Source organism: Pelodiscus sinensis, chromosome 7 (assembly GCF_049634645.1).
Source record: "Pelodiscus sinensis isolate JC-2024 chromosome 7, ASM4963464v1, whole genome shotgun sequence".
NCBI lineage: Eukaryota > Metazoa > Chordata > Testudines > Trionychidae > Pelodiscus > Pelodiscus sinensis.
In genome coordinates this window covers 52,046,619-52,074,061 of record NC_134717.1, presented here as the reverse complement: position 1 = coordinate 52,074,061, position 27,443 = coordinate 52,046,619, and the positions used below count along the sequence as shown (strand labels likewise).

The 27,443-nt window shown below is 44.8% G+C and overlaps 1 protein-coding gene across 3 annotated transcripts in view; it reads right to left on the bottom strand.

The window, feature by feature from the left end:
* Nucleotides 1–27,443, bottom strand: part of FAM171B (family with sequence similarity 171 member B) — a 258,535-nt gene that overhangs the window by 182,906 nt on the left and 48,186 nt on the right. For 2 of the 3 annotated variants that reach the window (XM_075933766.1, XM_075933764.1), the window contains exons 3-8: nucleotides 26,948–27,040; nucleotides 23,073–23,231; nucleotides 20,490–20,660; nucleotides 16,877–16,993; nucleotides 14,765–14,888; nucleotides 724–14,397 (exon numbers count right to left, since the gene is read on the bottom strand). In XM_075933766.1, coding sequence (XP_075789881.1) covers nucleotides 13,065–14,397; nucleotides 14,765–14,888; nucleotides 16,877–16,993; nucleotides 20,490–20,660; nucleotides 23,073–23,231; nucleotides 26,948–27,040 — 1,997 coding nt within the window. In that variant the 3' untranslated portion in view covers nucleotides 724–13,064. Of the gene's footprint in view, nucleotides 1–723; nucleotides 14,398–14,764; nucleotides 14,889–16,876; nucleotides 16,994–20,489; nucleotides 20,661–23,072; nucleotides 23,232–26,947; nucleotides 27,041–27,443 lie in introns of those variants that run through there. The other variant, XM_075933765.1, reaches the window with a different exon arrangement.

Genomic DNA, 27,443 nt, shown 5'->3' with positions numbered 1-27,443 from the left:
GGCTTCTTTATAAGCTTCCTTGTGTTGATTTTGTTGTGCATATGTCTACACCTATATTTTTACACTAGTGTAAGCTTTCCATTATGCCTATAAAGTAATGCCTCTACCGTGAGGTGCACTGAATCACAGTCCACATAATGAGGTTGAAGCACTGTGTTACCTTTATCAACTCGAACAGCTCTGATCCCAGTTGTGAACTCTACAGAACAGCGGTCATGACAAATTTGTGAAATTCCTTTTCCTGATTGTCCATTTCAGCAAGCATACCTAGCAGCTCTCTAATTTTTGTAACAGCACAGCTGACTATGCCAGCCATGGGCTCCAGATGTGTGCCTGATGAAGTAGACAGGAGATCTTGGATCTCCTGGGCCTGTGGGAAGAAGGTGCTGTACAGGCAGAGCTAGGGTATGTCTACACTAGCTTGTTAGTTCGAGCTAGGTAGGCAAATGAGGGCAACCGGAATTGCAAATGAAGCCCAGGATTTAAGTATCCCGGGGGGCATCATTTGCATGTTCCCGGGCGCCACCATTTTAAAATCCCCCTTAGTCCGAACTCCGTGCCCACGGCTACACACGGCACGGAGTAGGTAGTTCGAATTAGAGATCCTAATTCGAACTACTGTTACTCCTCGTGGAACGAATTAGGATCTCTAATTCGAACTACCTACTCCGTGCCGTGTGTAGCCGTGGGCACGGAGTTCGGACTAAGGGGGATTTTAAAATCCCGGGCTTCATTTGCAACTCCGGTTGCCCTCATTTGCCTACCTACCTCGAACTAACGAGCTAGTGTAGACATACCCCTACAGAGCAGATGTAGAAATGTGGACATCTATGAGTAAATTGCAGAGGATACAGGAGAAAGAGTATGACAGGAATCAGCAACTCTGCAAGAAAGTGAAAGAACAGCAGCAGGTATATCAGGAGGCCAGGGAGAATAACAGTCAATCTGGTGCCACACTGAAGATCTGCTGCTTTTATAAAGAGCCGCATGTCTTACTCGGTGGAGCTCCAACCACCACCTTGCACACTGCTGTGGATATCTCTGAAGAGCCTGGCTCAGAAAAGTGAGGAGGAGGAGGAAAAGGAAGAGAATGGGGGACATGTGACTGAAGGGTCCAGCTGTGCAATGAGCCTTTTTAAGAGCTGACTGCAATCCAGTCAAATCCTGTCAATCAACCACAGGCAAGGTCAGTGCAAAAGGAGGGACCCTGGATGTGCAAACTGACTTGTACTAGACAAAGTAATGGTACAACAAAGCTGTTATCTGGCTGTTTATACTCAGTAGGTGGCTGGTAACTCCATGCTGCTGGCAACTCTTCCCCCTTTGCTTCACCGATACCATGCAGGGTACAGCTGGCAGCGTTAACAATTTGGGATATTTTTCTCAGAGCTCCAGTTTTGTGAATGAACAATGCCAGCACACCTTCAGCCTACCAAAACCACATTCAATTGTCAGCATGCATTTGCTAAGCTGGTAGTTGAATCTTTTCTTGGTGCTGTTAAGGTGGGTGGTATATAGCTTGATGAGGTTGTGGAGCAAGAAGTTGGGTACCTCAGAATTGAGGTACCCAATACTACCATAGGAAATTTGCTTGTTGGTAATGAATGTCCATGTTTGAAGCTTTCTGAATTGCCTTCTTTCTTAAGTATCATGCACCTTCCCTGACCAGACCACACTGAGGTCAGTGAGGCATCCCTGATAATCCACCAACACTTTTATAACCATAAAGAAGTAGCCCTTTCTGTTGATGCACTCTGTGCAAGATGATCTCATGCCAAAATAGAGATATGCATGCATCTGCTGCATTGCAGCTTGGGAACCCCAGTGCTGCAAAATCCAACACATTGGCTATGTCTACACTGGCATGATTTTCCGGAAATGCTTTTAACGGAAAACTTTTCCGTTAAAAGCATTTTCGGAAAACCGCGTCTAGATTGGCAGGATGCTTTTCCAGAAAAGCACTTTTCCAGAAAAGTGTCCTTGGCCAATCTAGATGCGCTTTTCCGCAAAAAAGCCCCGATCGCCATTTTCGTGATCGGGGCTTTTTTGCAGAAAACACTACTGTGCTGTCTACACTGGCCCTTTTCCAGAACAGTTTTCCGGAAAAAGACTTTTGCCCAAACGGGAGCAGCACAGTTTTTCCGCAAAAGCACTGATGATTTTACATTAGATCATCAGTGCTTTTCCGAAAATTCAAGTGGCCAGTGTAGACACCTGGCAAGTTTTTCTGGAAAAGCGGCTGATTTTCCAGAATAACTTGCCAGTGTAGACACAGCCATTATGTTCTGCAATTTACTAATAGTCACATTCCTGCATAGCAAGAGACACTTATTGGCCCTGCATGACATGAGCCCAGTGACGGGGTGTATGAGGATCAGAGGCCCCCTGCTAGAGACCTTAAGGTTCTACCATACTCCATTCCTGAAAGGAACAGTGAGCTAAGTCCTCCAAGTGGCCTAGAGAGATTGCTCAGAAAGTAGCCAATTAGGGAAAGGCTATAGAGAGCAGCCACTCAGTGATCCATACAAAAGGCGATGTAGAACTAGTGTCAAGCAGTTGCTGTTTGGAGCCTGAAGAGTACAGACAGTGAATCTAGCAGGCTGGAGGACAGCAGCACCAGGGACAGCTCAGTGCTGGTATGCCAGATGGTCAAGAAAACTGGCTGGCTGCTGGGCCTCAACACAGAAGAGTCCTTAGGTAATGGTGAAACATTGGTTGAAGGCTGGGGCTGCTGGGAAGCAGAGATGGCACCTTATGACTGTCATTCTGTGTAAGTTCGGGCCCATATCAAGGTACCCCAAAGACCCTGATTGCCTTAATATGGCGCTTCCTCCCCAGAGTGTGTGGCCAATATTTTCTCCCCTGGGTCTATTACAGGCCAGGCTTTTATGTCCTGACGTGCCAAAGACTAAAAAATGAGCCAGCTCTCTGACCATTTAGATAGCAATTAGTGCCTCTGGAAAAGACTCATTGGCAGATATGTGGCTAATTGGTTCTTCTTCGGGTGATGTCCACGTCAGGCGTGGCGACGTCCTGGAGCCTCAGAGCGGAGTCTTTTGCTAGCAGTGACTGCAAGCCGCGCATGCACAAGGGGAGCATGCGCTGTCCCTTGACTGTCACCTCGCGTGTGCAGCTCGCCCCCTCCTTTCAGTTCCTCTTCTCCTGTCCTCGATCTCAGATGGAGTTCTTCAATCTCTTCAGTTCTCAGAGGGAGTGGAAAGCCTCACTGGTCTCCTTCCTTCGATACCTTTTCCTTCTTCTTCCATCGTCTGGCTTCATCTTAAAAAAACCAAAAGACCTTTTCTTTGGTTCTTTTGGTAATTTCACACTACTGGCTTTATCAAGCAGCTGCCGCTGGGCGGCCATTAAAAACCACGACTCTCTTCCATCAGCCTAGCCCTCTCTCTCTCTCTCTCTCTTAAAAAAAGGAGAGAAAAGAGGCAGAGAAGACAAAAAAGGCAGAAATCAACTGAAAGAAAAGCTGCAGGTGTTAACAGTAGCAACAGTCAGAGGCAGCCCTGACGAACGCTGGCTGATAGCCGCTCAGGGGACGCAATGCTAGGCTCCTCCAGCTTTAAAAAATGTCAGGCTTGTCAAGACTCTATGCCAGTGTCAGACAGACACGCAGACTGTATCCGCTGTCTTGGGGAGACGCATGTTCCCCCAAAATGTGACCTGTGCCACTCTCTCATGGCCAGAGTCCAGAAAGACAGGGAGCTTCGCCTCTGCATGCTGCTTGTAGACAAGGCAATGAAGCCGGAGGGCTCCCAGGGAAGCACAAACCTGGAGAGAAAAAGGGATGCTGAGCCATTCACTGAGGCACAAGCAAAAAGGGGTCGATCTCCAGTGAGATCCTTGCCCTCAAAGCCCTTCCCCGAGAAGCGGACAGTCAGCACAACCTCCATACCGGGGAATCCAGCAACAGCACAGGCACCACGATCGTGAAGGCGTGTTCAGCCTCGGTGCCGGAGAGATCAGTCCTGGCATCGGAGACCGCTTCCCAGCGCCCACGTACACCAGTGCCGGCAGTATCAAAGGACACGGCACCGAAGTAAACCCCGCACGCAAGTGCACAATCCACATGCAGGGAATGGGCTTCAGGAACGGGCTCCTCCTCCACCAACTTCATGCTGCCCCCTGGAGACACTCAAGCGCAGCCGCATCATGATACAACTGTGAGAACCCACAGCTGTGACCTATTCAGACTGGAAGAGCTTCCCCCTTGCAACGTTCTCCAGGGTTTGTCTCACGCTATCCATGATCTCCAAAACTGGCTGAGAGAAACCATATCAGACGGGGGAACATTATAGTGTCTTCTCATCATAGCACTCCTCCTCCACTGCAACTCATCATTCCTACTACTTCCAGCGCAGACCACCTTACTCTCCCTGGTATTCAGATTATCCGTACCCTCCACCCTACTACCCGCCTCACTGGGCACCATGGGACCACCGGGGGATACGGAGGAGACACCGGGCATTGTCCTCGGCCTCTGGGAGGCTACCTCCACCATCCCCGACTCAAACAGCATTGTCAGCTGCAGATTCGGATGAGGAAGAGGAGGGTCAACTCTCTGATGACCAGGAGGAGCTACAGAAGACTTCATCCCACATCAATGATACCTCACATCCACAGGACACTGTCATACCAGTTGAGTCTCAGCCATCGGATGACATGAAACAATTTCACGAGCTATTTAAGAGTAGCAGCTACACAGGACATCCACCTCCAAGAAGTAGGGGAGAAGCAACACCAACTCATAAAGAACATACGCCCCACTTCACAATCCAGAATTGCACTTCTGATTGATGAGGCAATAATGGAGGTCTACGACGAACTCTGGAAAACTCCTGCTTCAATCCAACCAACCTGTAAAAAATCAGATAGGAAGTACTTTGTACCCCAGAAAGACCTGGATTTTCTATTATCACATCCACAACCCAACTCTCTTGTCGTAGATGCGGCTAATCAACAAGCGAAAGCGCCGCATGCCAAAACAGCAGCTCTTGACAAAGAGCACAAGAAGCTGGACCTCTGAGAAAAAGGTCTATTCGTCAGCCACCCTGCAGCTTCGCATAGCCAACTATGCAGCCCTGCTAGCAAACCATGACTTCAATAACTATTCTAAGCTAGCAGAATTGATGCAACACCTCCCAGACACCCAAAGAGCCATCCTCTGGGGCATTATTCACGAAAGTCACACAATTGCCCAGACAGCCCTTCTCTCTGCAATAGATGTAGCTGACACGGCGGCTAGGACGACTGCCACCGCCGTGGTAATAAGAGCTTCTTGGTTACTTGCAGCTGGGGTGCCCAAATAGCTCCAGTCCAGGGTGGAAGACCTCCCTTTTGATAAGATTAAACTATTTGCAGCAACAACCAATGAGGTCCTACATAGTAGCAAGAACTCCCGAACCACCCTCTGCACCTTAGGAACATATACTCAACCCTATCGTCGGTGGCACTATACTCCATATAACAAGAATAGGGATAGCTACTACAATCCCACCTAGCAGAGGCAGTATGACCACAATCTCCCTAGACCATGCCCTCAGAGGAGATGCCCAGCTCCATCTCACTCCGCAGGCTCCTAGGCACAAAAGCAGCAGGTTTGAGGGTGTGGTCGAGGGTTTGCCTGACCTCCCACTTCCTCCTTTGCCAACCAGCCAATACCACCTTTTTACCCACAGGCTCTGTCCCTTTTACCACCAGTGGGCCGTCATAACATCAGATCATTGGGTCTTGGAGATTATCCATACAGGATATGCCATCCCCTTTATGCCCCTTTCCCCTGCCCATACTCCTTCCCCATCCCTTTTCAGGGACCCATCTAACAAGACGCTCCTCCAACAAGAAGTCAATTGCCTTCTCCACCTAGGAGCGATAGCAGAGGTTCTCCAGAGCTTTCGAGGAAGGAGATTCTACTCCAAATACTTCCTGATGTAGAAACGCACAGGAGGATGGAAACCCATACTAAATCTACACAAGCAACGATTCAGAATGGTAACTCTGGCAATGATTGTACCTGCTCTGGATGAAGGGGACTGGTTCGCAGCCCTCAACCTTCAAGATGCATACTTCCATATCGCCATACACCCATCGCACAGACACTATCTCAGATTTGCTATAGGCCACAACCACTACCAGTACAGAGTACTTCAGCTCCCAGAGTATTCTCAAAGGTCCTGGCTGTGATTATAGCCTACTTCCGACAACAGGGCATCACCGTCTTCCCATACTTAGATGACTGTCTCATAAAGGGCCAATCTCAGACAGAAACGGCTAACATGATCACCAGAACCAGGCAGACCTTCAACCGTCTAGGTCTCTTAATAAACAAAAATAGACCCTGCTCCCAACCCAAAGCATAGAATTCATCGGGGCCTGCCTCGACTCGCTGACTGCCAGGGCATATCTGCCCCCAAACTGATTCGCAGCTCTGCGAGACATCATCACTACACTGCAAACTATCCCTACCACCACAGCTCTTACCTGCTTGCAAGCAATGGGACACATGGCGGCTACTACCTACGTAGTACAGCATGCCCGCCTATGTTTCCAAGACTTATAACACCTGCTAGCATTGGTGTACAGGCCTAGTCCCTGCTACCTGCACAAACAGGTGGTACTCCCCAACAAAGTGCAAAATTCACTCACATGGTGGATAATTCCCTCCAACCTTCTAATGGGAGTTCCCTTTCACCAGACCGAACCGTCCAGGCAGATCACCACGGACGCCTCCCTTATTGGATGGGGTGCATATCTACTCCATCACATAGTCCAGGAGAGATGGTCGGCACACGAATCCTCATTGCACATCAATCTCAGAACTCAGGGCTGTGAGGAATGCCTGCAACTATTTCCTTCTGCACACTATCAACCAGACAGTGCACATACTTACCAACAACATGACAACCGTGTTTTACATAAACAGACAGGGGAAACTCACTCTCCGTCTCTGTGTGCTGAAGCCATCCGCCTCTGGAATTGGTGCATCCGACATGGCATCATCCTGAGGGCTTCATACTTACCTGGAATCAACAATGTACAAGCAGATGCCCTGAGTTGGAATTTCAACTCTGACCACGAATGAGAACTCCTGCCATACTCACCTCAGTTTTCCAACAATGGAGAATCCTGATGATAGACCTTTTTTGCAATGGCTGAAAATGCCAAATGCCCCTGTTTTTGCTCGAGAGTCAACCTGGGCAGACGAACCCTCAACGATGCTTTCCTTCTCTGTTGGGACAAACCACTACACTACGCCTTCCTGCCCATCCCACTAATATCCAGAGTGCTACACAAGATCAGACCTGGTTCTCACTCCTACATGCGATGTCCGTAACCAAACCATACCCTCTTCCCTTCAGGCACGACATCCTATCTCAGGACAGAGGCAGGCTGCTTCATCCCCAGCCTCACACACTCCACCTACACGCATGGATCCTTTCTGGTTCCATGGAATGGAAACCCTATCTTCAGACCCCATAAAGGAAGTCCTTCTACAGAGCAGAAGACCATCAACCAGGCCTACCTACCTACAAAAATGGAAAAGATCCTCCACTTGGTGTCACCTTGCCCACGTGGATCCTCAGATGGCACCACTTATTCAGATCCTCGAATACTTACTTCATCTTAAAACCGGGGGTTGATTGAACTCCTCCGTTCAGGTACACCTTGTAGCGATATCAGCTCTACAGGAGATCATAGACGGCTCATCTGTATTCATATACCCCACTATGAGGCAATTTTTGAAACCTTTACCCTCCCGTCAGGACACCCTCACCTACGTGGGATCTGAATCTTGTCCTGGACACTTTCATGAGGCCTCCCTTTGAACCTTTGGCCACTTGCCCACTGCAATTTCTACTGATGAAAGTGCTGTTCCTTACAGCTATCACCTCGGCGAGGAGGGTTAGTGAGATAGGGGCCCTCAAGATGGACCCGTCATATACAGTCTTCGCTAAGCACAAGGTCACGTTATGCCCACACCCAACCTTCTTACCCAAGGTGTGCACAGCCTTCCATATCAATGAACCAATAGTGCTATCAACATTCTTTCCCAAGCCTCATGCATCTCCAAAGGAGGCCATGCTTCACACACTTGGCATATGAAGAGCTTTGGCCTGTCATAAAGACAGGACTCGGGCATTCCGCAAATCTTCCTGATTGTTCATTTCCATTGCACCGCAATCCAAAGGCCTGCCTATAACAATGCAACACATTTCCAAATGGGTTTCATCATGCATAATGCATTGTCATGCACTCCGCAACAAGCCCTTGCCCTCTCCGCCAAGGGCACACACAGCTCATGCAACGGCCACTTCCACAGCCTTCCTCACCAATGTACCACTCAAAGACATCTACAGAGCAGCCACTTGGTCCTCAAATCACACCTTCGCTAAGCACTATGCTATTATACCACAACTAGCTGCTGATTCAGCACTTGTGACGGCAGTGCTATCTACAGCCTCTAAGCCCGTGGTCCCCAACACGGTGCCCGCGGGCGCCATGGCGCCCACGGGGGCATTTGCATGTGCCCACCAGGTGCTCGGGGCTGGCCTGGCCCCGGGCACATGGCGCGCGGCGCTTGGCGGGGGGAGGGGGAGCGCGGCCCCGGGCGCACGGCGCTTGCAGGGGGGAGGGCGCCGGCCCCGGGCGCGTGGCGCTTGGAGGAGGCCCCCAGGTGCCCGGCGGGCGAACGGCCACGGCCCCTGGCACCCGGCGGGCGAATGGCCACGCCCCCTGGCACCCGACAACCTGAAAAGGTTGGGGACCACTGCTCTAAGCAGTGACTCAGATTCCCACAATCCTGTTGGATACTGCTTGCCAGTCACCTGACGTAGAGCACCCACGGAGACATCACCCAAAGAAGAAAAAGGGAGTTACTCACCTCATGCAGTGTCCCTGTGGGTGCTCCGTGACCTTCCCTTCCTTCCCTCTATTCGGAATCACTCACTGCTCCAGTGGGGAAGAGGAACTGAAGGGAGGGGGCGAGCCACGCGCACGGGGTGACAGTCAACGGGCAACGCGTGCTCCCCTTGCGTATGCACGGCTCGCAGATGCTGCCAGTAGAAGATTCAGCTCTGAGGCTCCGGGGCATCGCCACACCTGATGTGGAGCACCCATGGGGACACACACCTCGAAGAACAGTCGTTATTGCACAAGGTGAGTAACTCCCTTTTTCTTCAGCCCAAGACGGATCAGCTATCTAACGATCAGCTGAGGGCTAGAAAAACTGACACAGACGGAAGGAGAGAGGATCGGTAGACTGCCCATCATGCTCTGAGATCCAAATGAAGGGGCATGTCTGTTTCTCTCTGTCCCTGAGGGGACAGGGCAAGAAACCACTGTAAAGTACTTGGCTGCACAAGTTTTCATTGGTCATAGGACTATAAATAAATAACATGAAGATGCCATTCCCTAGAGAGTCTGAAAGGTTTCTCAGCATGTGAGGACAGGGACAGAGCACACAACGTTACAACTGCTAATACAGGTTGGTCCTCCCTGGTCCGGCACCCTAGGGACCTGACTGATCCCAGATGAGGGATTTTGCCGGACCAGGGGAGGTCATTTTTTGACTCCTGCCACTAGCCCTCCTGGGCTGGCCACTGGCCTCCCAGCTGGCTCCCCACCTCCTGCTGGACAGCCCAGCTTGGGGCTCCTTATAGCCGCACACCATGAGCTGGGGCCCCCGGCAACCGCGTGCACCGGGGCTCCCTGGACATTCCCACACACCAGGGTTTCCCAGGCAGCCACATGCACACAGCGCCGGGGCGCTCAGCCCCACTGGGTAGCCACACGCCGGGTATTCCAAATCCGCTAGGCAGCCCTGCTGCCATGTGTTGGGTAGCCTGGCCATCAGCTCCCTGTGGGCAGCCCACTGCTCTGCTGGTTCTGAAGGGATCCTGACTGTTGGCCCTACACCAGGATTCTCTGGTCTTGCAACACCCATGCCGGACCATGGATGTTACTGGACCAGAGAATTCCAGGTAAAAGAGTTTCAACCTGTAAATACTTAATCAGTACATGCCAGCAAATCAAGAGAAAAAGAGCAACAAAACCAGCACTACTAGTAGCACGTGGCAGACTGTGAAACAAAGGTGGCTGCAGTAAGGCCACTATGGCAGACTTATTACTGCAATTATCACCAAACCAATGGCTGATGGGAATAGTCTCAACACTGACACCGGACAAGAATTGGGACAGGTAAAAGCAAGAGAATCCCAACAGATACCAACGAACATTTAGATGTTACAGAGAAGATATTGCCTGAGATGCTGTCTTAGGATCTAAGGTGTAAAGACATGAGCTTTGTGAATGTTTGCAGTGCTGTTGCAGCTGCAGATCACCTTCCAGAGAAGACCCTGGAAGCTTAAATTCATAACTCCGCTAGACACTAAAAACCATGGTTTTAAGTAAAGACACTAGATGTATGGCTTATTACAGTTATCTGTAACCTATTAACCTCTCCCTATACCCTTTATTTTGGAATGTTCACTGGCTATTTCACCTTTAATGATCCCTTAGGATATGAGTTAACTATTTATGTTAAACACCTGCTCCACCTTGATTTAGCTGTGACCTGTTGAATGTTTCCCAGACCAGAAGTGCTCTGTGTAAGGTCAAAAAGTTGTCTCTGTCACTAACAAAGTTGATCCACTAAAAGACATTACCGCGCCCATCTTCCCTTAATCTACTTCATTTACACAGATAATGTGTCTTTTAAAAAAAATATACAGCATATCCATTGATCAAATATCCTGGGATCAACATGGCAAAAGCACCACTGCACACAACATGTACTGCCTTGAAATGTATAAAGGGCACTAAAGGAACAACCATATGAGCCAGCATATGATCTCATGAAGTCTAAACATAGATAAATTATATATATAAATTATATATAAAATTGATCCATGTCACTGCTGGAAGCCAAAAGCTAGTCAAATTTTTTGTGGTCTGTTACCCTAACAAACCAAATCTGAGGGTAGGAGCTGAAATGCACAACTGGCATACGTCCTTTAAAGGGTCACTTTGTATTGCCATATCTATAGGGTCAGATTCTGGCTGATGAGCTGAAACAGCACCAGGTTTTGCGGATAGGGGTACAAGAGTGCAACCCTTTACTCTGCTGTGGGTGGGAGCGACAGCCCATCAAGGTAGATTCACCAACCAATGCAGTGCATAGCCCAGGCAGTTTCTACTAGCATTGTTTCTGCAGAGTCCTAGACTTAAAACTAAGCCTCTTAATGGATGTACACATTGTTGGGGGAGTGAATCCCATATCTGGTGCAGAATGTCCCCTTGCAGGAACAGCAGGATGCCAAACTGAATGGCTCTGAGCTTACATTAATCAAGCCATTACTTTACTCTGTCCTGACACTCCCATTAATTAGCCACATACAGGCTAAGTCTGATACATCAACCCTTTTCTCCACAGAATGGATTTATTCACAAAAATTGCAAAGTGGAATCTGCAAAGTAACATTCATCAGTATCAAACTGCTGTAGATGCACAAAGTGACATGTGGAGGCATATTCTCAGTATTAACTGTTACCTGACAACTGTCATGAGGGATTTTTAGCTGTTCTGTTACTGAGTATGTTAAGAACATTGCCCTGTTCTTATAGTTTGCAATTTGGTTTGCAAATTCTTCTAGTAAAAGAAAGAATGATACAAATGCCCAACAGACATAGGTGTTCACAGAGTGTGATATTAGTGTTTCCTGCAGCCCAAGTCCAAAGTGTGTATATATATTTTGGTTCTTATTTACTATAGAGACATTATACAATTTTTTTTAAAAAAGATATTTTCTACTATAACAATTTTAAAGTCATCCTTTATAAACAAATTGCCAAAGCCAAAATGCTGACTTGTTTCTTCAGAGAAACATTTTAAAGATCACAGGAAACATTCTATTTCATGGGAAGCACATTATAAAGTGTGTGTATCTATTTTTCTGTTAGCCAAAGCTAAATCTTATCACTTTGACAAAAGGACCATTTAAAAAAAAAACCACCAAATTTTTTATAGACATTTCCTTCCTCTATACATATGTTAGTTACATTTCATGCATTCACAACTTTTGGTAGCTTTTTAACTTAATAAAAACTCATTGGTTCTCTCTGTTGTATTGTTGACAAGTTAATAGCGCAACTTCTATCTGCTCAAAAGTCTAAATAATAAGCAATCAAGTATTCTAAAGCCTGTTTTAACACCTCTGTGCTGCATGGCCTACCAACAAAAGTAGATAAAACTGGCAAGAAAGGAGATACAATAACCAATATGATGAAATTTACTATTTGTTTTTACAAACTTTTAAAAATGAATGAACATAACAATATGGAGAACTCCTAAAAGTACCTTTTCTGCAAAAGACACCATTTGCCCAGGTTTACAAAGGTATTTTCATTAGACATCATGGGTCAAACTTTATTCTAAATATACCCAAGTGAATCAAGAATAACTCAATAGACTATGATAGAGAGCCAAATTTGACTCAATATGCATTAACACACAAAAAGGAAAATTTTTGCAGATTTTTAATAAGTGTCTAGAGTACATATCAAATCCCTGATTATTTTCAAGACCACACCGAGACTAATGTAGTGAAATTTTATACAAAAGTAGTCATTACTAGGGTCAGGGCATCAGCAAAAGTTGTGTTTAAATGCTACACAATAGCCCACTTATCACTCCAGTTAGTGACAACATTTTGGAAATATTTCAAACATTCCTACCCAGTGCTGTGCCTACAAAAAATAAAATACTTTTTTCCAGGGTGCCTAAATGCCTAACTGGGCATCCCCAGAGGTGTAGCCCAAGAACAAAAAACATTAACCATAGTAGCATTTCTCAGTGACAAATTCACATTTTATATCCAATGTTCAGTTGAAATCATAATCCTTAGTCCGCACATTAAGAAATGTAACTTTACCTGATACTAGAAAACTATTTGACTGCTCCTTATAAATCCAACATTGCAAATTTATAACAAGAAGCAAAGAGGAAAGAGTGCACAAACTGCTAGAAAAAGCAAGAACACTAAACACACTGTGTTTTAATTTATAGGGATAAGTGGTCTCTCCTCTCTCTTTTTCCAGATATTGGTTTGACTACCTTTTTTAGTCATAGGTGGTTTACCTCTTTTTTTAGCTGGAGAAGTACTGCACTCATGACCTCTTGATGTGGATTCTTTTCGTTGTGGTTCTTCAGTGTGCTGTTCTATGTCCGGCCCACTTCCTCCATCCAGTAGGTGTCTCACAGACTGATCATCAGGGCTGCAAACAGTGGTCCCACTTTCGCTGCTACTCAGATCCAAATCTTCCAAATAAAGAATCTTGGAATGATGCATGCTTTTAATGAAAGTTTTCTCTCGCTCTAGTTTTCGACTGGGATGATGCTCATTCATGTCCACCCCAGAATCCAGGCTGGTATCGTTACTTTCAGTTTTTCTGCCCTTTTTCAAATCTATAAAAGAGTGCCTCACCTGAGCTACTGGCTTTCCATCTAATGACACGAACCATGCTCTGGGGTGGGGAGATGGTTTTCCTTTAGAAAGCTCCAATAATGTTTGCTCAGAAATACCTTGAAGTTCAGATGAAAATGGTGTCATAACTGCTTCATTCAGCGTTCCAGGGACAGAGACAGATTCCAGCAAATTATTGGTATACCGACCCCAGTTTGAAGTTTGTGAGGATAAGCCCTGTTGACCATCTAATGTGGCTTTCTCATCTCTGCAAGTGGGGGGCTGTAGAGGAGAGTGCATTGGCATTTTTGGTAGCGTCTGTGTATAGCTGTCTCGATTCATGGGCTCCATCATTGGGCTGTAGACTATCTGCCCTTTTCTTGGCAAAGTAGCTGACTTAGCAGAATGTAACTGCTCTGGAGAGTGGAAAAGATCAGAGGTTTGAAGGACAGCAATAGGCTGACCGTAAAGATGCATTAGTTGTTCTGGGATATGGGAAAGCCCATACATCTCTTTGTTCACCGCAAGATACCTGTTTTGATCCTGAATGTCCCTGGGAGATTGGGAAACACTGCTGTTAAAGTGCTTTGGCTGCTGAAATTGTCTGACTCCAACATTGGGCTCCAAGGACTGGGTTGAATTTCTTGAATGACCACTCTGACTTGATGATTGATACGAAACATTTTCTGTATAGATTTTAAAATTGTCCCAGGCTTTTTTGTCCTCTGTTTCCAGAGAAGTCTTTCTATGAGGGCTGTAAGAGGAAACCTTGGGCATGTATAATTGTGATTTATCCTCTAGCTTTATTGACCCCTTCATAGCACTGATGTGATTTATGTGGGTTGTTGATGTTGTCTGGTCCTTTTTTAAGACTTCCAGTTTAGTTGTATTTTTTTCCCTCTTATGTGATTGACCACATTTATCTCTATGCAAAAAAAAAGGGGGGGGGGGGGCGGGAGAATTGTAGGACATATGATTCAAAATACTAGTGATGAGCACAGTATTTGCACTGAGCATAAGCTTTCACTTAAGACTTTAAAGACTAAAGTTATGATGTACAATTTGAAGTACAAACTTAAACCTGTTAAAAAACCACTGACATCATTTAATGTGATTACACTGCTTATTAATATACTCTACATATATAAATTAGTTAAGTTTGAAAAAGACATTGAACATATGAGCTACCTAGATATTACTAAGAAAACAATTATTTTGTCTCAAATGAGCCCCATTAGTTAATTTTAAACTCCATTCATACTAAGCATATTATAGCTTTTCTCTTTCCTCACCTGCAGTAACAGAGAAGAACAGTGACGAATCCAACGATAATGACTACAGTACCTCCAAGAATGGCTGTAAGGAACACTGTGTGATAGGCTGTTATGTCCTTGGAAACCGCACTAATAATAGAGTCTAGATTTTTCAAACACAAAACCAAACAAAAATTAGATGGCAAGAACTAAGAATTGTGTTTTTGGTGCAAAACTACATTTGATAAATTGCACTAGAGTTTTCTAGTCCAGTTCTGCTCCCTTGCACTATCCTGCTGCTATTGGTCATTTTAGCCAATATGGAAATGTGGGAACCAACACCAATATCAAATCACACATCAGGGGCTGATGTCACAAACACTGGCATATTGCCTTTGCATTTGCTCAATTCTAGCCAAGTGGTGTTAATGCTGTATGTCCAAATTTATTTCAAAATTCTAGTTCCTGACTGTTGTTCAGAGCTGCTGTCACACCAAGTCAATTTAAATTCTAAAATTCTGAAATCATTATCAAATCCCTTTCAAAAGCAATAACCACTGGGGCTTATCAATCTAATACCATCTTCCTCTCTCACATGATTCTGGAGCAGGGTTGGCTCTTCCCCCCCCCCCTTCAAGTGCGGCTTGTGAAGCCGCCCCTGCACCCCCAGAAATGGTCCCCATCCCTTGGCTCCCTGTGCTCTCCGGGGCACGGGAGCTGTCTGGTATGGCGATTCAAAATGGTGTCGCCAAGATGGCAGCGGCCGACAGCCATTCTTTAAAGGGGCAGCGTCCTTTTCTTTTTCCCACTCAACAACTCTGGGGGGCTGCTAGGGAGCTCTTCCTTTTTTTCCCTCTCAACAAAAATTGCTCAAAAAAAAACCCCTCTGGTGTGGCTCTTCACATTTTTTCCACCGCTGTTTCGGCTCTCTTCGTTTAGTGGGTTGGACTCCCCTGTTGTAGAGGGAAAAGCAGGCAAATGGCTCCAACTGCTTTTCAGTTCATTATGCTGATACTTCTCTAGAGTATGCCAAGAAGATGGCAATAATATATGCAACACCTAACAGGATTTGCCTGCCTCTCCCACCAAAAATGTATCTGACAAGAGGTCTAAACATGAGGAAGATGAAGGAGAACAGTCTGTTCCGAGGTACCAGTTGATCCAGAATAATACTTTCCCCACCTTTATTGGAAAGAATTCCACAACCAATATTTCCTCTTTCAGGGTGATGCTGGGCTGTGTTCCCTGCAATCCCCAAGTCAGCTGTAAAACTAGCAGTGAAAGGACACGAGTACACACATACATGTTGTAGACAGAAGCAGAGGAACCCTCAGAATTCCATCTGATTAACAATGACTATTAGGGATGTTAGTATATAGACATTTAAATGATTAACTGATAAGCCTAGGTTTGTTGGTTAATCCAAATGACTGCACACAATACCATCCTCCCCCCTTCCCCCGGCTGCCTCTGTATTGCGAGGGAGGCGGTGCCCATGGGGAGCTGGCTTTTAAGATGAATCTCTATGTATGCTGGTTCCCACGGAGTCACTTGCCCCACTACCCTGCTGCCGCCCACAGAAGCAGCAGTGTGGGGGGTAAGCAGGAGCTGGGGTTTGGGAGAGTGGACTTAAAAGCAGCTGCTGCGAAGGGTGGGGAAGAGCAGGCAGGAGCCAATACACATGGGGAACTGGCTTTTAAGCTGCATCCCCAAGTATGCTGGTTCTGAAGAGCCACCTGCCCCCGCCCCCCTTGCTGCCTCCCACAGAGGCAGCAAGTGGGATGCTGGAGCAGCCTCTATCTGTGGAGAGCTTAGGGGTCCCATGGACAGGGCCTGCTGCCACCCTGCGCTGCTGTCTCTGATACTCTGCTTAAAAAGGAAGCAGCACAGTGTGTCAGAGGACTCCCCAGGAGTGCACTGGCTGCTGGCCCTGCCCCTGGGGGCTATTTTAGTAACCACACAACCGTTAAAAATTGCTGCAGCTACAATCAGGTTACTAAAATTCTTTAAATCTAACACCCCTAATGACTGTCACTGGTTGGAAGCCACCTGCATTCCAATTTTTTCTTTAATTTTTCAACATGAAAACACAACTGCATATATATTATTTGTATAATTAATTGATTTTTGCATTTCAATAATATGCAATACCTCTGGTTCCAGGCACTGGAGCTGCTATCCAGTATCCCAAGTGCGGAGCAACATACGTCCATACTAAATGGTCATTTGTATTCTTGACCATTCCCAGCCCACGACTTACCCAAGCACCTAAAAAAGAAAACCATTAAATATTTCATGAGACATGCTTATGTTCTATATATGGTTCTACCACTGAAAAGGGTATTACATAAAACAACTCACCAGAAACGCATGGAAAAATCACAAAGGAACAGTTTAAAATCACTCCTGGGACTTTCATCTTACATATGAAGGCCTGGTTGACACACAAACTTGCCCAACTTAACTAAATCGGTTTCCTACACCTGACTTAGATATTTCAGTGTAATTCTGTGAGCAGTGTTATTTTAATTGACTTTAGTTTTACAATATTCCAAAATAAATAATAAAAAGAGAGTCCACACACACGTGCACCAAAACAACAATTTTAATTCATACTGCTTGCTAATTTAGTGCAAGGCCTAAGTTTATTAAGCACAATGAAGAGAACAGTCTAGCAATGAACAAGCAATTGTAATCCATTAGGGTACGTCTACACTTGCTCCCTAGTTCGAATTAGGGATGAAAATGTAGCCTACCGAAATTGCTAATGAAACGGGGATTTAAATATCCCGCGTTTCATTAGCATAGTCTTGCCCGTGCACTAGTCCACTCACTAGCTGATTCGAACCAGGAAGTGCGCTCCAGGATGCATTAGTTCAAATCAAACCCCTTGGTTCAAAAAATGAGGAGTAACGTTAGTTCGAACCAAGGGGTTTGATTCGAACTAACACGTCCCAGAGCGCACGTCCTGGTTCAAATTAGCTGGCAAACTGAATAGCGCTTGGGCAAGATTATGCTAATGAAGTGCGGGATATTTAAATCCCCATGTCATTAGCAATTTCGGTCGGCTACACGTGCATCCCTAGTTCGAACTAGGGAGCAAGTGTAGACATACCCTTAGATTGCAACGAGGTCAACAATACCTGCCTTGAACATTTTTTTTCTATTTAAATTGTCTAAAGTTGAAACAGCTCAGTTAGCCCAAGGAAGACTTATTGTTATAACGCAGACCCCACACCATCTGTTTCAACAGGTTTCGGAGCATGTCAAGCTTCTGCAACGCAGGGTACTGCACTTCCATGCTGCAGAAGCGATAGCAAAGAAATGTCTTTAGAAACTGGGGACACGTTTATTGTGAAATTCTAAAAGTGGAAAAACCCATATGAGAATGGAGTGAAGCAGAATGTAGTGAAGCGGAATGGACTGCCTCTTGGTGGGAGGAGCCAGGCCAGCTTTGCACCCTATGCCAGAAGTAAAGGGCAAGACAGGAATTACAAGAAGCACGTCTTCCAGCTCAATTGGGCTGGAAGCAGAGAAGGCAGCACCCTGCCCTGGGAAGACACCGACTGTTGGTGACTGTTTACTCAAAGGACCCTGTGGACTCTCAGGCAACAGAGCCTTACCAAGAGACATTGGTAGGAAGTAGCACAGGGAAACCAAACGTTACTCCAGTTGTCCTACTGGGAGATGAGTCTGTGTGTTTCAGTGATTTTCCTGCTGACCCAGACCACCTGCCACTGGTCTGTGACCTGCTACAGTGTGTATGGAGGGGAGTGCCCGGGAGCCCCTACTGTGCTGTGTTTGGGGCTTGCACCAGCCAGAAGGCTGGGAGCCCTAGACTGTGAATTGCTAGAAGGCACAGGCTAAAGACTGCTTGTTACTGTGCTCCACCAAATGGGCCTGGGCTGTAGACTGCCAATTTTCACTTGCCCAGCCAGCAAGTGTTAATTCCCAGTGGTTTGACTGTTCAAGATAGTGAGGCAGTGTGGCCTCTCTTGGAATCTGAAAGGGAGGTACAGCCACAGGGCCACTACAAAGAACCATTTTATAAGGTACAAAATGATGAAGTAAGGCAATAAATGAGAAGACAGCACAATTCATCCCACTCGGAGACATCCACTATATATATTTTTTGTTAGTCTCCAAGGTGCTAAAGGTCTACTCGTTATTTTTCTGAGACATCCAGAGCCGCGTACAATGTGAAGGAAAGAAGATGGTAACAATGGTTATATAAACCCATAGGTACAGAACAAGGAAATTATTTCATGTTTTAGAGGTAATTTTATGAGAAGTACAACTTAAATTCCTGTGAGAATTAATCTCTGTAAAAGTCCTACCTGAAGTGAATAAAAATTACTGATGCAAAGCAGGGTTGGGGAACCTCAGGCCTGGGGTGACCCCTGGCTTACCTAGATCTGGCCCCCAAGGCTCAGGGCTTCCCCTCCCAGCATTGGGGAGACCAAGCTGGCACTCCAGGCCCCCACCCCCGCTGCCTGCCCACAGGGAGGAGCATACAGAATCTATTAGCCTGGGTCCCCCAAGCCTTTGGTGTGTGAAAGGAATGTAGGGAGTGTCTTTCTTCTTCTCAGTCAAGAGCCATGTCAGTGAGGGTCCCCCCCCCCAAATCTGTGCGTGTCTCACAAATGATTTTTCGATGGATTAGCAGCCTCCGACCTAGAAAAGGTTCCTCACTCCTGATGCAAAGTAATATAAAGATCTGTAATCACCTTTTTCAAAATTAGAGTTAACATTCTTTAATTTTTTTACTTTCTACTCTACATGGACTGAGAAAAACATAGGGATATTGATATTTTAATTGCCCTTTAAACAGTGATGTAATTTTCAGTTAGAACAACTACATATTGAGAACACAAGAGTACTTTAAGTATTATTGATGCAAATACTTCAATAAGTCAGAAAAAGGATTAGCTCTATATGAATTAGAATATTATCTGCAACTATGGTAGCTGGGATATATAATTACATAGGTTTGTACTTCACAAAACTGGATTGCCAATTAGAGTAAGGACACCCTGCCATTATAGTATTGAAAGATGAGCTCCATTATGAAGGTCATTGCCTTTCTCTGATGCATCTAAGATGGTCAACATGACCACTGGTATATTTCAATTAGTCGTTACTGTAAATATTTGACATGGAGACATCTGTATATTGGATTAAAGCAAAAGAAAAGTCTATATTTAATTCTATTATTTCTACTTTATATAAAATTTTACTTTCTGAACTGCGTACAATAATCATAAAATAATAACAACAGTAATAAAACACTAAATACTAAAGCTATGTCAGTCCCAGTGTTAACATTCCATTTCAAGTGAACTTTAGGGGTATGACTTTCTAGCCCAATATATTCAAATAATTCTTAACTTTTGAATGTCTGTGAAATTATCAGATACAACATTATCTTGTCCCAAATATTTATGGTATTTATTTAATCCTTAAAACTGTTTAATATAACCCGTTTACATATATTTAGCTCTTGGCTGACTTTCTTCAAAGCAGGGGGAGCCATTAAAAAAAACAAAAACAAAAATGCAATGTAACATTTATAACCAGGAAAATCTATAAAATATCTATGACCCTACTTAAATAAATAAAGCAAACTAAAACTGATAAGTTTTAGTGCTATCTATTATTCTATACATGCACTGATATTCAAATACTTTACATCACATGAATACCATATATTGTAGTGCATGATACACAGCATTAAGTGGGATTCTAAAGTAAATAGCAGACATACCAGTTTTCATATCAAACGTCCATGCAGGTATAGCATCTCCTGATTTTACCCTACTCGTTGGTAGAAGAGGCAACGTAATATGAACTGGACCAGTCACTTTCAATTCTTTCCCAGCTGAAAGGAGGTTTACACATATTGCAGCAAGAGGGGTCAATTCAATGCTTTTAAAACCTAATCAACATAAGGAATAATTTGTCCATAAATACTATGCACACTAGAACGTGTTTACAATTTTTTAAAAAATAGCTCTTCATTTGTAACTGAAGGCAAGCCATCATGAGAATATCTGATCTGTGCCACTAGATGTCAATATAACTTGAGAAAATTCAAGTCTCGCTTTTTAATAATTGGTTAACAGCATTTCCTATTTAAAGACTGTAAAAAATAAATACATCTTTTAAACAGAGTTCATTCAACTGCATTCACAAAATACAAATATTGCAAGACCAGGTCAAAGGATTTGTGAATCCACACAAAGTAAGGGGATTCTGATACAGATTAATCAAACGGAAGCTCCAGCATTTGTGATATATTTGTGTGTCTTTTCCAGTGTTCAAATAGCTCTGTTCATTCAATTTACTGAAGGGATTAATTTGCTAATTTAGAAGTTTCTGTAGAGTTAACACGAGATATAGTACTTATGGCTTGTCAACGAATGTGTTTGCAGCAGGGCTCTATTGTATGGACTGTAAGTTTGTCTCCCTTCATTCTTCCTGCACTAATTTGCAGTGACACACATGCTATGTGGTGCAAATACTTCAAAATTCACAGAATGACAGGTTACTGAAGAAAGAAACAGAATTATTAAGTAGTAGAATGATATTAGAGCTTTGCACACTGTTAGAAACTAGCTGCAAGACAACTGTCAGTGTATAAAATATCAGCTTCTACCTGCTATAAGATAAGTGCCTATTCCCTCAGGACTATATGAATAATTTAAAAAGACATCAGACGGAATTTAAAGAAAGAACACTGCTTATCTCTGATACTACAGATTCAAAGGCTATATTATAAACCATTTAAAAAAAATCTTTAACTGTCCAGATAAATATGGTACTGGTATTTGTGAGAATTTTGATTACGTGCAAATTAAACAAACTAGAATATGAGCTCAGTTAAGGTAGCTACAAGCCACATAAGTGCCACCATCTAAGTCACATTAACAAAACCATAAAACTGCAGTGAATTTTTACAAATCTTGCTATATAATGGGGATTGGAAACAGGAGGAAAACATTTAAATAAGATGGAATAAAGATTACAGCATTGTGATCTCCTGGATACCAACATAACTACACGGATCAGAAAGTAAGAATAAATAAATATTAGTAAGGCAGTTGGTGGCTTATTTAAGAGCACCTTTAAAAGATGCAGCAGTGCAGATGTACTATTAAGTATCACCCCTACTCACCCACGAAACAACTTAGAAGTGTTTCAGAATTAATTTTTTATTGGCTGAAACAGGTGTGCAGAAAATATTTAAATTCTACAGTAGCTCTCCATATATTTAAAGTGCCTGTTTGGTATTACCAGGCTTACATGGTATTAATGGCAAATTAATCAATAATTGTGTAAGTCAAATTATACTTCTGTGTTACCTTTTATACTGGGTGGGGCAAAGTGCCAACTAGATAAGGGTATGTCTACACTACCCCCCTAGTTCGAACTAGCGGGGTAATGTATGCATACCGAACTTGCTAATGAAGCCCGGGATTTGAATTTCCCGGGCTTCATTAGCATAAAGCCGGCGCCGCCATTTTTAAAAGCCGGCTAGTGCGAACCCCGTGCCGCGCGGCTACACGCGGCACGGACTAGATAGTTCAGATTAGGCTTCCTAATCCGAACACCTCGTTCCACGAGGCGTACAGATAGTTCGGATTAGGAAGCCTAATCCGAACTATCTAGTCCGTGCCGCGTGTAGCTACGCGGCACAGGGTTCGCACTAGCCGGCTTTTAAAAATGGCAGCGCCGGCTTTATGCTAATGAAGCCCGGGAAATTCAAATCCCGGGCTTCATTAGCAAGTTCGGTATGCATACATTACCCCCCTAGTTCGAACTAGGGGGGTAGTGTAGACATACCCTAATAGAGCTAACATGAAAAATACAGACAGAACTTCAGCTGTATTCCAAGGGATACAGCTGAAGTAAAGTTCCCTTGGTTTCAATGAAGCTACCCCACTTTACAGTACTTGAGGATCTGGCCATACAGTTCTAAATGCATTCTGGAAATAATGAAGAAATAAAACGTACGGAAGTTGAAAATGTTCTGCATGGTGCAGGATCAGACCCTTCTCAGGTTGTACTTTGGGGTTATATACCATGCGTGGCACTCCCAGATAGCAGCACGTGGCCCTCTGTATGACCATGTATGCCTGAGATATAAAGTGACATGAATTGCTCCTCTAAAATATAACATGTATTAGTTCAATCCAGCTTTTGTGGAAGTCAAAAAGAGTTTTGCTATTGAGAGAAACAGGAGTAGCATCAGGCTCTTATCACCACAGAATGTGTATTTACATAAAGCACAAACTTACTTGTGTTACGTTTGAAAAGTGCAGATTCTAAAATAACAAATTTAATATACCTGATTTATTTAGAAGAATTCCTGTTGTATAAAGAAAATTGTCCACTTTCAAAAACTGCTGCGGCACTGTCAAATAGGCAGTCACATTTGTAATATGGTGGTTTATAGGAAGTTTAACTAAAATTTTGGGAAACTGAACACTCGGTTGAGATTTGGCATCTGAAAAAAGAGCAATATTTTAAGTTAGCATTTGTTCAATCAAACGTAATGCTTTCATTAATCAAACTGTCCAGAAACCGTCTATACAAGACACTGGTTGCAACAGTCTAGTTTTAAGCCAGTACATGCCGCTAGCATATATACATCATCATCTGAAAACAGAACAATTTCTTGCTCCCGTACCTAATTCTTGGCTTCTGCAAACATTCTCTGCTACAGCAAATCTTCTCCAGCTTCAATCTTCCCTGAGGCGGATACACTTCAAATAACTATCTTAGATAACCATATTGAAGATTACCATGCCTTTCAACACAGTGCAACAGTGCACATGCCCACCAGTGCAAGGAGCTCCTCTGAGGGTTCAAGGAGCTTGCGAACAGGTGATTGCTAACAGGGAGTTTTGAGAGGGAGTTTGGAAGGGGAGAGGGAAGGGCGGGAGGTCTCTTGCCTTTCTTTTTAAATCCCTTCTCCAGGACAGCAGCGATGGTTGATGATGGGTCTGCTGTTGTTACGTGCACGGCGTGTGCCATGTTTGTCTTCCTCCCGGAAGAAAGAACGGATTTCATCTGCACGAAGTGCAAGCTGGTCGAGATTTTGGAAGAAAAAATTAGAGGACTGGAGGCCCAAGTGTCGACCTTACGCTTGATCAGAGAGGATGAAGACTTCCTCGATAGAAGGCAGCAATTGATCCTCCAAGCACGGCAGGCACAGGAGCCAGTGAGGGCAGTACGTGACCAAGAAGAGAACTGGCAGCATGTAACTTCTAGAAGGGGAAAAAGGCCAGCACGGGATTCCCCCGATGCTATAGAGGTAAGCAATCGCTTTCAAGCTCTCTCCACAGGCTCTGCAGTGCTGAAAGCTCTGGAAGGGACCTCACAAGGTAGAAACCAGAAGAGAGCACCATCTACTGAAAGGCATGGGATGCGTAGTCCTAGGGATGGGGGTTCCACGGCCACCACCCCCAAAAGGAAACGACGGGTGGTGGTGGTCGGGGACTCCCTCCTAAGAGGGACTGAGCCATCCCTCTGCCGTCCGAACCTGGAATCTCGAGAGGTGTGCTGCTTACCGGGAGCTCGCATTCGGGATGTCACTGAGAGGCTTAGCAAGCTGATCAAACCTTCAGATCGCTACCCCTTCCTGCTTCTCCATGTAGGAACTAATGATATGGCCAAGAATGACCTTGAGCGGGTTGCTGCGGATTATATAGCGCTGGGAAGAAGGATCCAAGAATTCGGAGCGCAAGTGGTGTTCTCGTCCATCCTCCCAGTTGAAGGGAAAGGACTGGGCAGGGATCGTCAAATTGAGGACGTAAATGCGTGGTTGTGCAGGTGGTGTCGCAGAGAGGGCTTTGGTTTCTTCGACCATGGGACTCTGTTCCGGGCGCAAGGATTGTTAGGAAGAGATGGGATCCACCTAACGAAGAAAGGAAGGAGCATCTTCGCGGGCAGGCTTGCAAACCTAGTGAGGAGGGCTTTAAACTAGGTTCGTCGGGGGACGGTGACCAAAACCCTGAGGGGAGTGGGAAAGTCGGATACCGGGAAGAAATGCATAGAGCAAGGAGCGAGAAAGGAGGACCCCAGTTTCGAATGGACAAGATAGTGCAATCAACTGGTTACCTGAAGTGTTTGTACACTAATGCGAGAAGCCTGGGCAACAAACAGGAAGAACTGGAGTCCCTGGCCCGGACCAAGAAATATGATTTAATTGGGATAACAGAGACTTGGTGGGATGACTCGCATGACTGAAGCGCTGTCATGGAAGGGTATAGATTGTTCAGGAAGAATAGGCAGGGGAGAAAAGGAGGAGGAGTTGCACTATATGTAAGAGAGCACCATGATTGCTCTGAACTCCAGTATAAAGAGGGAGAAAAACTTGTTGAAAGTCTATGGGTCAGGTTTAAAGGAGCAAACAGCAGTGATGTTGTGGTTGGTATCTGCTACAGGCCACCGAACCAGGTGGATGAGGTAGATGAGGCTTTCTTCGGACAACTGAGCGAAGCTTCCAGATCGCAGGCCCTGGTTCTCATGGGGGACTTTAATCACCCTGACATCTGTTGGGAAACCAATACGGCAGTACACAGGCAATCCAGGAAGTTTTTGGAGAATGTTGGGGATAACTTCTCGGTACAAGTGCTGAAGGATCTGACCAGGGGCCGTGCGCAACTTGACCTTCTCCTCACAAACAGGGAGGAACTAATAGAGGACGTAGAGGTGGGTGACAATCTGGGAAGCAGTGATCATGAGATGGTAGATTTCAGGATCCTGACCAAAGGAAGGAAAGAGAGTAGTAAAATACACACCTTGGACTTCAAAAAAGCAGATTTTGACTCCCTCAGAGATCTGATGGAAAGAGTGAGGGGGGATTTGATAGCAGCCTTCAACTTCCTGAAGGGAGGTTCCAAAGAGGATGGAGAGAGACTGTTCTCAGTAGTGACAGATGGCAGAACAAGGAGCAATGGTCTCAAGTTGTGGTGGGAGAGGTCCAGATTGGATATTAGGAAAATCTATTTTACTAGAAGGGTAGTGAAGCATTGGAATGGGTTACCTAGGGAAGTAGTGGAGTCTCCATCCCTAGAGGTATTTAAGTCTCGGCTTGACAAAGCCCTGGCCGGGTTGATTTAGATGGGATTGGTCCTGCCTAGAGCGGGGGGCTGGACTTGACGACCTTCTGGGGTCTCTTCCAGTTCTATGATTCTATGATAAGGGGATGGTTGGATGAAACAACAGGATCTTGGTAACTAATTGACCATTCATTATCAGTTGGAAATAGGTCAATGGAGGGATGATAGGAGTTGCTATAGGAAACTTTCTGGGTGTCTGGCTGGTGAGTCTTGCCCACATGCTCAGGGTTTAGCTGATCGCCATATTTGGGGTCGGGAAGGAATTTTCCTCCAGGGTAGATTGGCAGAGGCCTGGAGGTTTTTCGCCTTCCTCTGTAGCATTGGGCACAGATCACAGCTGAAGGACTCTCTGCATGTTGGGTCCTTCAAAGTATTTGAATGCTTCAATATCTTTGATATAGGTGAGAGGATTATTCTAAGAGGGGTGGTTGAGATTCTGTGGCCTGCACTGTGCAGGAGGTCAGACTAGATGATCATAATGGTCCCTTCTGACCTTAAAGTCTATGAGTCTATGAGTGTTTTTAATAGCATTGGTTCTCCAGAGGATGCGTCTTCCACCCATTAATCTCTCCCTTTCCACCCCCTCATCCCTTTATGCACAGAGTGCAAAATCAGCAGCTTTCTATTCCAACTCTCTTATGATTTGAGATGAGAAGGTCAGAAATAGATAATAAATATAGGGATAATAGCCTAAGGTCCACATGGCTGTAAATAACACTGCCATCAGTGGAAGGCTGGAAGATTTGAAAGGATCTTTGCTTGCTACAATAAACACAGATTCTGGAGGCCAGCTCTTCATCTGGTGTAAATCAGCATAGCCTCAATTCAGTGGATTTGTGTCAATTTATACCAGCTTGGAATTTGGCCAAAAGTCTATTTCTTTTTAGTGCCAGAAAGCCATTTTTTTGCTAAGAGTTGGCTATTTGTGCACAAGGTAAAAAATCATTCATAAATAAACTATTTAGTACAAAGAGAAACAACAGTTGAGGAGGTCACTGACTCCTTCCCTAAGAATTTATTGGAAAAAAAGAGTTAAGGTACATAGTTTTATACACAAAAAGCATTTACATCCTATCCCATGTAGTGCAGTACTTACCAGACAGTTTTCCCGTAATTAAAACTGTATCTTCAAACAACCATATATTAGCTTGGCTTTGTGGGAACAGTGAAAGTGTCACAGATGAATATACTGAGGAAAATAAGACATGAATATCTGATTATCTGTGAAACAGATTCTGAAGTTCTGATCAAAGATACAGTTCTGAAAACAAGTGAACAAATGGGCAAAAAGAAAAAAGGCCTGGGAAGACTAAAAAAGGACCTAGCAGTCCTCCTATTCCAGGGATAAATCATACTGGCTAGGCAGTGTGGACTATCAATGTTCAATGGATGGCTTGAATTCCTGGACTACCCATCTTTTTTTTTTTTTTGGAGGGATGGGGGCTAAACAGGCTCTTTAAAACACTCCATGATAGAACTATTATTTAAAAACAAAATGTGATCGTTAAAATCAGGCCACTTACGAAGATACACTACTGAAAGCATAACTAATTTGGCAAATGGAAGAGTTCAGAGCAGTAGCATGAAGTCAT